The sequence below is a fragment of the Triturus cristatus genome, chromosome 3_2 (genome assembly GCF_964204655.1).
Source record: "Triturus cristatus chromosome 3_2, aTriCri1.1, whole genome shotgun sequence".
In the NCBI taxonomy this organism is placed as follows: Eukaryota; Metazoa; Chordata; class Amphibia; order Caudata; family Salamandridae; genus Triturus; species Triturus cristatus.
In genome coordinates this window covers 462,953,081-462,969,344 of record NC_140584.1, presented here as the reverse complement: position 1 = coordinate 462,969,344, position 16,264 = coordinate 462,953,081, and the positions used below count along the sequence as shown (strand labels likewise).

At 40.2% G+C, this 16,264-nt stretch overlaps 1 protein-coding gene across 14 annotated transcripts in view; it reads right to left on the bottom strand.

The window, feature by feature from the left end:
* SOX6 (SRY-box transcription factor 6) overlaps positions 1-16,264 on the bottom strand; it is a 783,111-nt gene that overhangs the window by 38,101 nt on the left and 728,746 nt on the right. For all 14 annotated transcript variants that reach the window (XM_085648104.1, XM_085648094.1, XM_085648105.1 and 11 more), the window contains one exon: positions 15,729-15,837. In XM_085648104.1, coding sequence (XP_085504230.1) covers positions 15,729-15,837 — 109 coding nt within the window. The remainder of the gene's footprint in view (positions 1-15,728; positions 15,838-16,264) is intronic.

The following is a 16,264-nucleotide window of genomic DNA, read 5'->3' as shown; positions in this document are numbered from 1 at the left end:
GTTGTTGTTACTGAGGGCAAATCGAAGGGTGCCGCAATGAGGATTTCTTACTTGAAGAGTCAGATTTGGCGCATGATTAAGCAACACTGGGTATTTCTATAGACTCAGGTTTGTTTCCTTTTGTTCAGATGTATTGACTCTAATTTTAGTAAAAATGAGTTTTAGCAGGCACGTAACGCATTCCCCTGCCACCCCACGGTGTAGGGGGCAGGGTTTCTTGCTTTGGAGTAGCCCCCTCACCCTCTAAGGCATACCATTGCATGCCTTGCAGAATGTGTGCAAAGGTATAAAATAAGAAATGGATAAAACGCTCAGTAAAGCCACTCTTCTTTACCAATCAGGCCCCTGCACTGTATGGGGGGTACAACCATTCAGAGGGCCTCCAATGAGCCCATTCTGCAGAGCGGGTGCATCATTTTGTATTATGCCACTGAGTTTGAAGGCAGAATCTGAGAAATTCTCAATGTAACTATTGCACTGTAATTTGTTTGTTCGTTAAAGGATTACTGCAAAACACTTATGCTGGCATTATTTGTTTTGTTTTTATATTATTTGCAAAGAAATACAGGAGCATTTGAGATATGGCGGAATAGAGGAAAAATCATATGACAGACTCAGACTCATACTTGTAATATACCATGTGTTAGATGGCAAACATCACTATTAGAGGATAATTACACAGTACCTTCCTTTCCACCTGCTGAGACAGTTTAGATGATATAGATTATAGAGTGAGAAAGAGTGGAGTGGAGCATTAATCAAGGATGTTGGCCGGTCCTGGTGGTGGTTTCAGAAGCACGGATAGACGACGTGATAGAATGAGTCAGGCACAAAGGGAAAATGGCATGGGAAAGAGAGAGGAAGGTCTCATTTTCAAAACAGCGGACTGCCAATAACAGAGGTATGAGTCATATCACATTGTGACAAATGCACATGATACTACAGTAAATATAAAAAATGCTGAAGGCCACCGTTCTCACACTGTAAGCAAATATGTTTCGAGATATTACTGATAAGCTACAGCCTCTCCCAAAGAAGCCAGATCAAAGCCCAAATTCTAAATGATTTTGATCGACTGAAAAGTGATGTTGGCTCTCGAAAGCCGAAGATTGGCCACTGATAGCTCATCTTCATCAAAGCTTGTATGCAGTACAAATAGATGGACATCAACCGCATAGGTTTGTGATTGTCAAAAGTTGATTGCAACAAAGAAAACTATTCAAAAGCCCAAAAGGTTGTCATTGCACAAAACTTTGTACTGGACAAAGACAGATATGTAATGTTATTTGTAGTACAGGCTCTGATCCAGGCAGTAGCTCTTCTGTCATCCTGCGTAGAACCATGAAGTGAGATCATACTTCCGAGATCCCAGTAGTAAATAAGGTCTTAAGCCATGATATTTGCTCCCACCTGATCTGTCATTCCCCCCCCCCCCAAAAAAAAAAAATATATATATATATATATATATATATATATATATATATATATATATATATTATTACAGAATATAGTACAGGGATGTAGCATATGCCAGAGTGCTACCCTGTAATAGAACAGAAGAAATGTCCCTAAAGTTATTTCCCAAGTATCCACGTTTCTGTAGTTGTCTCTACAATGAAGGGACTTCTATTTTGCCAATTCAAGATTCCACTTTCACTTAAGCCACAAGCAGAAGAAGCTAGAGGAAATTCCCTCAGGCCAGCTCCGAGGAAATATAAGCCTTTAATTCAATATAACTCTGCTACCAAACTGCAAAGGTCTCTTATTATAGTAGCATCCATATGGAGTCAATTGGACATTAATGAGTCATCGATCCCACCCCTTTCTGTTCTGCTTGCAGTGTCACTAGCCACATTCAGGTTAGGCCATTTCCGGTTCAGGATCACTCAAGCTGCCTTTTGTTCTTTTTAGGCCTGGCCTGGCTGAGGCAGCTTAAACAAACACACAGGCCAGGTGGCGGAGGAGTTATAAATTGCCACATGTGAATGAACAAAAGGTCTTTACTGAAGCCTTTTGTGGCATTTGTTAATGTGTTTCATCTGTGCTTTAAAAGACCTAATGATTTTGCGGTCAGACTATGCATGTGGCTCATGGCTTTGCAAAGTGAAGGAAATACCAAGCATCTATATATATATCAGCTTGTATTTTCCAAAGCTTTTTTGCTTTTGGTTATGGAGCGGCAAGCAGTCCGTTTACTCGAGTAAACTCTGTCTGCTTCATATTCACATCGAAAAACGTCTAATTTACTTTTTATATCAGCACAGAATATATGTAAACGTTTCTTCATAAATATTTGGTCGTATGTGTATGTGGGTATCATTACATTTTGTGCAGTCTGTATACACCGTTAAATAGATTAAAGAAATTATTATTGTTTACAGCGAGAGGAGTGTACTAAAGGAAATATCTATACAACCTAATAATCACGTATAAGCAAATGTATTGAAAAAGAAATTTGAGCCATGCAAATTTCAACTCAGTGCGTGAAAATACAGCAAACATGGTGGCGTTTTGGACTTGTATACTTCCTCTACTCAACCAGAGAGTCGCATTCATGATTACTTTTTGGGTGTTTACAATTTTGCCTCTTGAACATAAATCGAGATTCAGGTAGTAACAATTTAGCCTTGCAAGCCATAAATAAAATATCAATTCATCACAGTATAACTGGAAGGTGCCAACATGCACAGGCATTAATTGATTAATGCACGCTATTCAAATAGTAAAAAGTCAAACCTATAGCCCAGGTTCTATCTGTAAGGTCTGGCATGGTCAATTCCCAACCAGATGGCTGCTCCCGCTCATTCAAGTGGGCAGTAAGGTATCTTGATGGACGCCAGTTAGAGATAGCCATTTGGTAATACTGGCACTGCCCTTGCCACCCCTGGTCACCTGGGCCATTAAAGGCAGCATGAGGCACACACATTAAACAGCTCTGTAAAGGCCCTTTTTAACTTTTTATTTTACCCTCTTTGTCCTTTCAATAACACGCAGCAAATGGGGGGACTCCCCTGAGGGGCTAAGCATGGAGCAAGTAGTCAACCCGGTGATGTCTTTGCAGCTCAAAGGGTGCATGATTTCCCTTTCACTACCTCTGGCATTTCTGTAGTTCAACGTCCTTGGGTAACATTTGCAGAAATGAAAAAGCAAACACTGACCTAAATCACTAGCTCATACCACACCTACAGGAGGTGGGATTGGGCTGTGGGGAAAATGCTAAGTATGTCCAGCATTATGCCTGCCTAAATTAAGTCCCATTTCAGCACTCTTGCTACTCTAAAGGGGTTTGCCCTCATTTAAATCTGGCTCTTTGTGAGTGTCCTTCAGCACTGTGAAGCTTCCTATTATTGAAGCATAATAGTGCGTACAGGTTCCCTGGATGAGGCCCTGAATGTCCGCCAGCCAATAAAAATGTAAGCCAATGCCAAGGAAATCTACTCCGATGTTGGATGGAGTGTCCAAGGGTCTCTGAAAAGCTGCTTTTCGCGACCCTGGCCTCCTTCCAAAGACTGCCCAGGGATCTTTAAGCCTATCTTGTCAATGCAGACAAGGGGGCGAGACTGGCAGGGTTTATGCATGTGTGGCTTGTTCCTAGCCACTGAAGCTGGAATAAGAATCTCTGCAGGACCTGCCCAATATGGGACTGCCCACAGCCTTGTGATGACCTCTTGGCTTTCACTGAAAGTCAAGGCAAACACCAAAACACACAGAGGCTCAGGTAAACATGCTGGTGTGTCGTGGTTAACTGCAATTCACAAACATGTGCATTGCTCATGCCCACAGAGGAAGTAGCCTTTTTTAGTGTTAGGGCACGTCAGTTGTTTGTGCAATGGCCTCAAGGATTTCAATGTTAGCATCCATGTGGCTCTTCACCCCATGTCTGTCATGCATGCTAGGTATTTTGGGGATCTGAGTGGGACTCAATACACATTTATGCTGTTGGACTCCGTTAGTGGTGTTTAACTACTTTCTACCGACTTCCTCCTCTGGACTTAGGCAATTGGTTTCTAGCTTTGTTTTAGTCTCTCTGTGTCTGCCTATATGTATTATAAAGTGTAAACTGCCTCTACTTTGTCACTGGACTTTTCACTCCTCTGCATTGCTTTGCATTTTCCAAGATCATTCTCCATTTTTTGCCCGTTTTATTTACAGAATGTAATGTTTTGCTGAATTTATAACATTGCACAGCATGCTTTACTTCATTTATGACCCATAATGAATACTGCTTTATGTTGTGCCTCTATGCCCTGATTCTATGCTCTGAATGACCGGTACAAGGGGCACTAGTTGGCACCTAGAAGCATCAAAACTGGCCCACTAAGTAGGAGTGCGAGCGAGGAAGCAACTGTGAAAGAAAGGCGTGGCTCTGCATAGAGCGCCGGCCGATGCTTATGAGCTGAATCTACTCTCCCTGCAGGTACCACAGCACTGCCAGCTAAAGATTATTTAATGGGCTGTGACCTCTTGTTCAGAGTTTGTGGCTTAAAATCACAACCATTCTGAAAATGATTTCAACAGTGCAGACTGATTGCATCGATGTACCTTATTTATGCCTTCAGCCCTGCATCCTTTTTGTTTTCCTTAACTTTTTACACTTTCTTTCTAAATACACAGCAAAATAAAAAGCAACATTTTATTTTTTTAGCTGATATTACTCATTTTTGTCATAAATTAAATTTTTTTCCAGTTCCTCTTCTGTTGCTTCTCTTCAGCTCTCTTTTTTCTCAGATCATTACCCTTTGTTTAGCATAACACAGTATTAGTTTAAAACTAGTCCTCTTGTGATCCCCTTGTTTTTTCTGTAGCACTTAGAAGCTTAGGCAATTATGCCCCTCATGAATAGCAAGTAAATAATTTTATACGTTTCTTGAATCCTCAGGGCAGAGAAAAATAATATTTCTTAGACTATCCCAGCACTTACCAATGGAGACAACTCACTCAATTGCATTGCCAGCAATTCTGATTAGCTGCAAACCACATTTGCTGAAGCTTGTTATTGGAAACTACTTGTGGTCATGTTTCATGTGATACATTCACCATCAGCCACAGTGTAGCGTATTCTGTTTTGATTTGCATAGAGATGTGCAGCCAACTCCGAACAGTTATAACCAGAGTAACTATGTTTCCATTTAATTAATGATAGACATACAGTTTGGCTAGAAGGGTCTTGGCCTTTCTGTAGAGAGGGGTTCACTGGAATGTTATACATATAACATGTTTAGTTCATATACTTGATGGCAATTTACAATAGCATCGAGTATCATTCCTCAGACAAGTATAAATTGACAATTTTAGGGAAATATGTAAGATACTACCCCTTTCACGTGCAACTTTTACAGACTGAGAATTTTATCAAAATGTCTAGTTTTCTGAGAAACCAGAAAAACACACTCACATGGGGTGTTGATTATTGACGTTACATACTGACTTAGAAGTGGTTTGTAGTGATATGATGCTACTAGTGCTTTATCTCCTCTCATCTGCCAAACTAAAAGTCTGTGCAATGGCTTCATTTAAGTATCTGGCTGGCAGAACCAGAGCCACGTGGTGGTAGCGTTACTGTAAGGTATTGCTGTTGGGTCGCTTGGTACTAAGAATGGAGGAGGGACAAAGGAACTTATTGATGAACCCACTCTCTGGGATAGGGGCCATGTGTGGAGCTGTTCCTGTAGGCCTGTGTCTTCGGCGCTAGGTCATTCACCATGAGATCATACTGCTGGGGTATAACAAGCTGCAAGGCAGGAGAAACTAACATATTTTACAGCTACCTATAACATGGAAAATGGGAGATATATCTAAATTGAGCAAGATATGTTTGATATTTCCAATTTTCCATGTTATAGATAGCTGTAAAATCTTTTCAGAAAAGGAAAAATGAATGAATCCTAAAGTTCTCCTCTCTGTCTCCTGCAGTGACCTATGATCGTGACTTAACATACTCGATAAATGGATTTTATGCTGTTAGAAATAGGATTCCTCGTTAGCTGAGGTATGCACCCAGGCCACACTGGAACAACCACTCTAGTCAGGGTAAGCTAGATTCACACTAAAAGATAACCTGTGCTCACCCTCTGGTAGATTGACAAAGAGCAGTCAGGCTTACAAAGAGGCAATATGTAAAGTATTTGTGTAACACACACAGACACAGTAACACAATGAATACACCTCAAAAATGCTCTGCACAGGTTTATAAAAGTAGGTTATTATATGATAAACAAAACATGACCGAATTGACAAACATTCAATGTATAGAAGTTGAGATAATGAATTTTACATGAATAAATGCCGTACAGCGCTTTGAAGCAAGCAGGGATAAAAGGTTACTTTAAGTCGCGCTGGATCGAGACAAAGTAAGGGCTAACCTTGTGGAAGCACAGGCTGGCTACAGGACCCACACAGGCCCCAGTGAACAAAGTTCCTTTCCTGGTCACAAATGACAAGATGCATCTATCTTCTCCATGCAGTGAAGACGATGCATCAATTCCGAATAGGGGTGCCGGAGTCGAAAGGCGTCGAGTGATGTGCCGGATTCTGCCATGTAGTCAAGGGGATGCGTCAACCTCACCAAGCTGCTGCAGCTGTGATAAGCTGTGCGATGTGTTGATCTGTGTAGGCAAAGTGCTGGTATGATACGATGTACAGATTTTACTCCTGCAACCAGGTAGATGCGCCAGTTCTGTTACACACAGACAGGAGATGCGTCGAAATCCGTGTCAAAAATTATCTAGGCCACTTCCAGTAAGCCGGGCACAGGAGCAGAGGTAGAGACTTTGAGTCTCAAGCAACAGGGGGTAAGTCACCAAACACTTGGAGATCACTTGGAGTGAAGGCAGAGTCCCGCTCTCCTTCAGCTGAGTCAGAGAGCAGCAGGCAGCAGACAGCAGAGCAACACAAGAGAAAAGCAGGCCTCCCAAGTCTGCAGTCCAAAGATGAGTCCTTTAAACTGCAAAGCAGTCTTTCTGAGAGAGGCACAGCTCACAATCAAGTAGTGTCTGATTTTAGGGGTCAGAGACACAGTACTTATACACAAAAGTGTCTTTGATGTGGGGGTGACTTCAAAGCAACCCTATAAAGTGTAGGATACCTTTCAACCCAGTTATGTCTGACAGGCTATCTCTGGGGGTAATCAGTCCTTTTTATGGGGACAGGGCACAGCCTATTCAGGTGAAGTGTTAGTCCCTCCCTTCCATCCTCCCCAGGCAAGGCCATCTGAATGCATATGTATGAAGATGGGTACTCAGACACACCTATCATTCCTGTGTTGTGGCTGCCCAGAGGGAGTGCACAAAGTGTAGCTGTTACCCACCCAAGAAGTTTGTTGGAGACAGGCTGTTAGGCACATAGAACAGTAAGTGCAGAGAAATGTCCACTTTCTAAAAGCGACATTTCTAAAACAGTAATGTTAAATCCAACTTCACCAGTAAGGAGGATTTATCATTACCATTTCAAACATATGAAACATGAAATAGCTACTCTTCTCTGATCACGAATTACAGCTGTAAAGTGTATTAAAATTCCCAATGCCAGTCTATCAGAGGAGTAGGCCTCACAGGAGTGAAAAACGAAATAGGTGGTTTGTCACTACCAGGACATGCAAAACATACATGTACATGTCCTACCTTTTACTTACATAGCACCCTGCCCTTAGGGTTACTTAGGGCCTACTTTAGGGGTGACATATGTGATGAAAGGTGAGTTTAAGGCTTGGCGAGTGGTTTTACCTACAAAGTTGAAGTGGAGGTAAACTGCCCTCACAGGCACTACAGTGGCAAGCCTGAGTCAAGTTTGAAAGGCGACTTCTGTGGGCAGCACAATCAGTGCTACAGCCCACTAGTAACATTTGAAGTACAGGCCCTGGCTATATGGTATACCACTTTACAAGGGACTTACCAGTACAACAAATATGCCAATCAAGTATACACCAGTGTAATCATGTTTAGGGAAGAAGCACATGCATTTTAGTACTGGTTAGCAATGGTAAAGTACCCAGAGTCCAAAGGGCAACAAAAAGGTCAGAAAAAGAGAAGGAAGAAGGTAAACCATTTGGGCTGATCCATTAGAAAGGGCCATTTTCCAACAGATGCTGAATATGAATGAAACTGGCAAAGAAAATAAATTTTTGAATCCTAATGCTCCTCTTGCTTTTTACATGAACACTGTTTATTTTTTAATTTGAGGTAAATTATATTGGTGGTGGAAATGAATACTAAGTCAAGTCTTTAGTATTGGTTGAGGTATGTTATGTCATATTGATTTGTATACCACACTAATCACCTGAGTGGACATCCATGCACTTGGGCCCATGTGTAGGTTTGTGGTCCCAGAGGTACTTATATGAGCTCAAGAAGTGAGGAGGAGGATGTGCAAAAGGAAGTTGTTCCATGTCTTGGGTGCGATGTATGAGAATGAGCAACCCCCAGTTTGACATTCGCGGATTCGGGGAATGTGTGCAAGTGCAAATTAGGTACTTAGTGAGGTGTTACTGTGGTAATCTACACATTTTGTAAGCCAATGTCTTAAATAAAGCATGCCTTATACCTTTCATAGTTGAGATTTGCAAATTTACACTTCATCATTTGGCAACTCAATGCCTCCAAATGAACATCTACTTGCATCCAGTACGTTGTTGCAAAATTCTTGGAATTTAGGGATTAACTGAGTAATCAATGTTCTAGAAATGCTAAAAACACTACAAATTAATGATAAAGTATAAAAGCAATTAGTCCTTTGTGCTACTAATGAGTTCAAAGAATGCTCTTTACCACTTTAGTAATCTGGCACATATGTAGTAGGTTTTACATCATTAGCTCTGTCTATATGAACACAATTGTAACTGTTTTGACTTTTGTCATCTGTTAAATAGTTGTGGCATAAATATTGCCTCTGGAGACACACTTTCTCAAATATTTATAGAGCACTGTAACAAACTCAGCGGAAGCTTTGTCATGCATGAACTGCCTGCTGTGTTTACACCTTAGCCAAATGGAACATAAAACAAGATGTCCCAGTGTTCTCATTTGTGCTGGGTCTTTGCCCACCGTTCCGACTCACAAGCACATAAAAAGTACTGTCTTTGTTACCTCTGTAGTAAATCTAAATCTTTTGCAAGGTAACCCCAGATTTTTCACATTTGTTGCACCTTATTTTTGTTGGACTTAGTACTTTACCCTTGCTAAACAATTGTAATATACCTGTACTTCTCATCTGCAACAATATGCTGTGCATTGAAACTCCCTATTTGGCCTATTTAGTTCACAGTTCAAAAGTGCCCCTATGGCATGGGAAGTTAAATGTTATATGTGAGCTGGAGTGTGCTAATTCATCACCCACATATGTGACAAACATTTATGTCTGCCAGGAGTACCACTGTGACTGAACGGGCTGCTGTGTATATTCACTGCAGAAACACAACAGGATAAAATGTGGTGCAGTATAGGATAGCTTATTTTTTATATTCTCATAAGTCAACCTTAAAGTTGGGCTGATAAAACCACATGGCACAGTGCTAATATATAAAATTGGACAAAGTATATATTTAGGTTAGTATGCCTTCACAGTGAAATAAAGGCAAAGCCAAACACTAATTTACTGTGTAGACCTTGTAGACCTTCTTCACTCAAATATAGATAAGATGAATGATTAAAATCTTAATAACGTCACAGTAGTATTGACTGTACCATGGTTTATTGACATCCACAATGAATAATAATTTCCTAGGCAATCACATTGATACAAATGTCACACTAAATGTATTGATATAGAACCAAAAAGACAAGATTACTTTTAATAAGAACCAGTGTACCATATAACAATTGAAGTTAAACTTTTTTTCTTTATTGTAAAAAGAAGCTAGTATTTTGTTTAAAGGACATATGACTAATACACAATAGAACATTTAAAAAGAAACACGTTTTTTCCAAAATGTTTCATGAGTTATAAAAATTATACACTGTATAATTCAAATATAATAACCAAGAATTAAATAAAATAAGTAAAAGACAAATGCAAACACAAAAATACAAATCAATAATTCATCAAAAATGAAATGCGGCAGTAGATCGTCTTCGACGCGCGTTTCAGCGCACTAGCGCCTTCGTCAGGAAAGCCACACAATTTTCCTGAAAATAAAAGGTACACTGGCTTTACAATAGTATTACATCATTCCCAGTGTACCTTTTATTTTCAGGAAAATTGTGTGGCTTTCCTGACGAAGGCGCTAGTGCGCCGAAACGCGCGTCGAAGACGATCTACTGCCGCATTTCATTTTTTATGAATTATTGATTTGTATTTTTGTGTTTGCATTTGTCTTTTACTTATTTTATTTAATTCTTGGTTATTATATTTGAATTATACAGTGTATAATTTTTATAACTCATGAAACATTTTGGAAAAAACGTGTTTCTTTTTAAATGTTCTATTGTGTATTAGTCATATGTCCTTTAAACAAAATACTAGCTTCTTTTTACAATAAAGAAAAAAAGTTTAACTTCAATTGTTATATGGTACACTGGTTCTTATTAAAAGTAATCTTGTCTTTTTGGTTCTATATCAATACATTTAGTGTGACATTTGTATCAATGTGATTGCCTAGGAAATTATTATTCATTGTCTTTGTTGCCCTGTCCTAGGAATTGACCTAAATATTTCACAGGGGGTCCTTGATATTTTCAAAGTATTGACATGCACACCCAGACAAACTAGTCTGCAAACAAGAAGATACTTGTTTAAGATTGCAAAACAAAAACGAAAGTGCCATAATGTACCTGGCAAGAAACATTGTATTCACTTTTTGGTACTCAATAAAGTTTGTTAAAAAAAAAAAATCTTAACATATCTCCACTAAGGACAATGCTAATGAGAGACTTCAGCATTATTTCCTGCTTAGTTTTTAAATCTGAATTTATGTTAAAATCTAATTCTTGATACTGTAAGCAGAAAAGTAACTTCATAAAAATGTACCTGAGGCTGCCTGAGCTGGAAGTGGCTTAAAACCAGTTCTACCAGTCAGCGAACCCCCAGAGCTAGAGTACACATCGTTGGTTGGGAAAATTAATAACCCTGGCTTAGAGAACATTGGGCTGCTTCTAAGTAAAGGAAGGTCCAAGGGGTGTTAACTGCTGACCACTTAGTAGAGATTAGCTACCAGTTAGTGGACATTAACAATTGGAAGAACAAAGGGCGTCTTTAGCACTACTTCTTTTGACTTGAAGACACCACAGAGGTATTCTTCTATTCATACACAGAACCATTGCAGACAGTTAGGTTCCTAACACAGTAGGAGGAAAAACAGTTGACACCCTGTCAGGTGGGAGGAGAGATCATCTGTATACAAGAATGGCTTAGGAGTAGCCTGATGGTAGCTTGGTTTTGCAGTACGCAAAGGGGAAATGCTGCAAAAGGAGTGGGAATGCAAGAAAAGGCGCAGCTAGCCCTCTCGCTGCCCATGGCGGCCCCTGAATTTGCCGCCAGTGGCGGCCGCAGTGAAGAGCAGGTTGCTGGCAACAGTTTTCGCCATTTGCCACAGGAGCGGGGGTTGGTATTGCTGCCCGAGACAGCAGGTAACAGCGGGGGGGGGCCGCCGCCGGCCCCAAAACTCGTGCCACCCAGGTTAGACCGCCCCCTTCCCCGTCCAGCTGCTACACTAGTTAGAATGAGGTGGTAGGATTTCTACAAACACTAGCTATCTCTTCAAAACATTCCTGGCCTGCAGAAGACTCCATTTGAAGAAGAAGACCGTGCTGGAAAAAGACACCTGACTCATGGAACTAGATATGCATAACCAAGGGTCATTGATCCCAAAAAGGCCCAGCTAAGCACTGAGAACTGGTCCCTGCAGGAGTCTAGACTGGAGAGAGACCTGGTGTTTAGAGGCTTGCCATGCCGATCTTGGGACTGCTGGTTTGACCAGGAGGAACTTTCCTAGAACTTTGAAAAGTTAGGACTTTTATCCATCTCTAAAGGACAGGGGCGAGGTGCTGACATTTGTCTCAAAAAGTTTGTCCTGGAAGGTTGCAACATAGACAAGGAAGAGAATCATGTTTGTCCCACTCTGAGCTTTCTGATGTGCTGAAAAGCAGTTCTGAAGGACCTCGCATGGCATCTACCTTGCCCTACTGGACAATTGTGACTTCCAAAAAAAGTGACTAAGCCGAAAGGTAAAACATTGGATTGGGATGAGGGGACTAAACTATTTAACCCGTCAAGAGACATTGCTAGCTACAGAATCCAGGTTTGTCCTGCTCTGAGCCGTTGGCACCAAAACCAGCAGCTTCAGCAGGAGCTTGATGGTGAAGTGTCTAACTTTAAGGGGCTGGTCACTGATCACAGCTTTGGACCTTGCCCCACAAGAAGTTTAAGATTCCAATAAAACAAAAGGCTAATTCCGACTGTAAAAACTTTGAGTGGGATGACCTGCTTGGTGTATCTAACCTCTGTTTCATCGGGGTTGGTCTGACATTGTGCATTTGTCCCTGTCAACCACAAACAGTGATGTTAGTTTGGTGCTTTACTTTTCTTTGTACTTTTTCCCCTAAATAATGTAAAATTCCTATCTCATTTTCCTCTTAACCTACGTTGATGATTGTGGTGTCTTTTTCATCACTAGTTTTTTGAGTATGATTCAAAATTGGTTTGGGAATTTTATTGAGTTGTGTTCTTTAGTTTAAAATTGTAGATGCTGCTAGAGAGTAGCACAAACATCTCTGGAGATTGCCTGCTGCTTATGATTTAGCTACCATGGACATAGAGATTTGGTAGGAGTACCCATCTCAAATCAAAATAATATCAAACTCATAACTACTACTCTGACACATAGTAATAAATATCAACATTAACCCTTCAAAACCCTTGAGATATTTTATTTTGACATGGTGCAATTATATTACTTGGGTTGAAGTACATGGTTCTTGGGGGCTAGTGTATATAAAGGCAAATAGCAAACTGAAAGTGCAAATTGTGCACAAACTTTCTTCAACCTTCAGTCTTTTTGTGTGCAACCTATCTGCCTATTCATATTTATGTCCATTCAGACTGGGTTGCAAATTAATATGTCTAATGAATATTAAATAGGCAGGTCGTAATTTACCACCTCCTGTGAAAGGCTGTCAATGCATGAATGGTGGCTTCAAGGAACTCATTATCCTGGCATTCAGCTTCCCAAATGGCAAATCGTTAAAAAAGAAGAAAAAAACAGCCTGTGCCCATTGTGGGGACAGTTGCTGCTAGTTAAAAAAAAATGTTTCTTGTTTTGGAACATACTCAGGCAGCATGAACTGCTCCCCTGGACCTGCAGAGGCTGCAAGCATGATTTCCATAGAGGAAACTGTCCCTGGTGGTCAGCTTCCCCTTTGCGAATCAGATATCACCCCTGGGCAGAGGGGTAGCTGATCAGCTGTTTGAGACTGCAATTGCAGATGCTAAACACTGATAGGTTCTATTGCTACTCGAATAAGAAGGGACTTTCCTTTCACACCCCCTCCTATTTGCTATTGGTATGGGTCACAAAACGCCTTTTATGGTAAAGAAAGACCGATCCCTGACTCTTAAAAGATATTTGATACATTGTTAAAAGTTGTTCTGTAGTCACAAGCGCTGTAGGGTTACGCATTGCAGGCCTTTAAATGGTAAACACCTTTGTACATGAGGCTCCTGTTCCTCTAACCCTTATTGTTCAGCCACTCTTGTTCTAGTAATCCTTCTTTAGTCTACACAAAGTAGCATTAATATTGTAATCTTTTGAACTGCCACTGATGCACATCTGAGATGATCAACAGAATTTTAGCACCATTCCTGATGTGCAGAAGAGACAAGGTACATGGAAGATCAAACTGTATTTTAAAGTGGATATAACTACCAACATAATAAGAAACATTGCTTGATCTTAAAGCCATATTATTTAAATAGCCATCTTTTAAGTGGCACATATATTTTGCTTTTGATTCTGATCGGGGAAACTCCTTCTTTTCCCTAAAAATATCTATATCTTTTTACTTTCTAGCTGAAGCTGGAAAGTTTTCTAATTTAGTTGTTTTTATGGTTTTATAGAACACAGACCCTCCTCAATGGGTTTCAGAATACTGTATAACGGATGATGAATGGAAAATGACTAGACTCAGTAAGCAGTGGCACACAGTAAACCAATAGAACTAAAATGGAGAAGAAGGAGATGGTAACAAACTACATTAGTCCACCTGGGTGACTTAATCAAAGTAGTTGTAAAGTACATTCATTCATGTTGCATAGAAAATTAACAATATTCAGGTTGTTATTGGTGGGCTTGGAAGCCATGTATTTATGAAGTTATCAGCCTGCAGCAGTGAATAATCCTTCACTTCAGAGCGCGGGAAAGGCAGAAATTAGAGCTAAGTGAGAAACAAGGGGTTCATCAAACAGTAACACATTTAAAACCATGGAAAAGGGGGATACGGATAGGGTGATAGTGGAATGAGAATTAAAGAAGAGAAGGGATTTCCAATGCAAATGTGTGTGTAGTAGAGCCGGATCCATCAATGTACTGGAACGTGGAATGTTTAAGACAGGGTAAGAACTTTGAGAAGGGATTTCCCAATGCAAATGTATGCAGCAGAGCCTGAACCATCAATATAGCAGAAAGTGGAATGGTCAAGAGAGGATAAATAAAAACAACTTTGGTGGTAAGGTGAGTGAGGTGCAAGACAATCATGGACTGATGTTGAGAGTTCCAACACATAAGCGTTTAGGAAGGCGGTATGCACTTGCATCAAAACCGTAAGCTAGTGAACTTTGCCCCAAAAATCACAAATCAAGCAAACCCTCACATGAAAGGAATTCATAACTATACTGAACTCAATCAATGAATCTATAAGGCAACATAATTATTTAAAATGGGAGTATTATAAGGTGTCAAAAGAAACTGTTAGACTACAGACAGCCAAAATGACTGCAAAAATAATGTAACGATTTGATAGCAGCGGAAAAGAAAGCATCATTAGTATTTTCTTTGTGAATCTTTCTGTGACTGAATAAATAAGTAGAGAAGGGAGTGCCACGGGGCGGTGGGGCGGGGTGGGGGAGGGGTTGGGAGGGGGTTAGTAAACTCCGGCTCTCGTCTGACCGGAGTAATGTAAAGAAATAAAGAAATAAAATGAATTTCATTCAAACGCATTTTGCTCCTCTTTGGTTCATACTTTGCCTTGCGCCAGAAAAATTGACGCACTTCTATCAAGCAAACGTTATTAAAATGTGTTTATTTCAGCACTCATTTACAACTGTCTTCTTAGGCTTTAACCTAATGTCATCCGGGGGCACAAGTTTGACCTTCAGCTTTGTAATTAACTTAAATGAAGCCTTCATGCTGGCAATAATAATAATCCGCTATCCCGAAGAGAAATTGATCCTGAGTGACTTCCTGTCACAATTTACATTTAGTTGGCACACTGTAACATGGAAGACATTCTTTAAAATGCCCTCGAGTAAATGTAGGTTTTATTTCAAACCCACAAAAAAGTAACATAATATCTCAAGTAATCCACAAAATACTGCCAGGTGAACATGAGGTTTTGGACAAACTGGTTAAGCTGTTTCGTACTTACGGTAAAAAGTTCTTGATTTTGCCCGAAATAAACCTCAAAAATGTGAAATGAATCAAGCTTAATTGAGAAAGCCCACCTGTCTACTCAGCATCTTAGAACAAAAAAGGTTTACATATGACTTATGGAACCTTGATTACATCATCTGCTACGTCCACTCACCGTCCATGTCTTCCGGCCTAGTGAGGTCAATCACCCCTGGACCCAGTTTTCGCTCTTCTGAAGATTTGCTTGTCAATTGTGGACCCAGGTTTTCGAAGTGTGTTCTGTCCTAAAAAAAAAACAGAAAAAGGACAATTGTTTAAGGAAACTCTCAGTTTGGTGAGTAATAGTCTCATTGATACAGGGCTAAACTGACTTGTCATCTTTCGTAGCATTTCTCAGGCGTAAAACCGGTAGTGCCTTATTTCCTAACCAGGACTTCGTTAGTCTTTGCTATATTAATGACAGATTTTGGTTATTCTTCTTTGACATATTTTCGAGTGTTTCTAACTTTATATCCGTTTTCAGTTAATGCAGTTTTATTTTATGTCTGCTGCACAACAAAGGCTCACTGCCCACCTGTGCCTCTTCTTCATCAGTTCATCTGATGTGGAGGATGAAAATACCCAAACAAAAAATAAACAAATGTGGGCAGAGGACCTAGCTGTTGGATTTGTTTGGTTTTAGGTGACCCTTTGCTTCATCATGCTATTGTC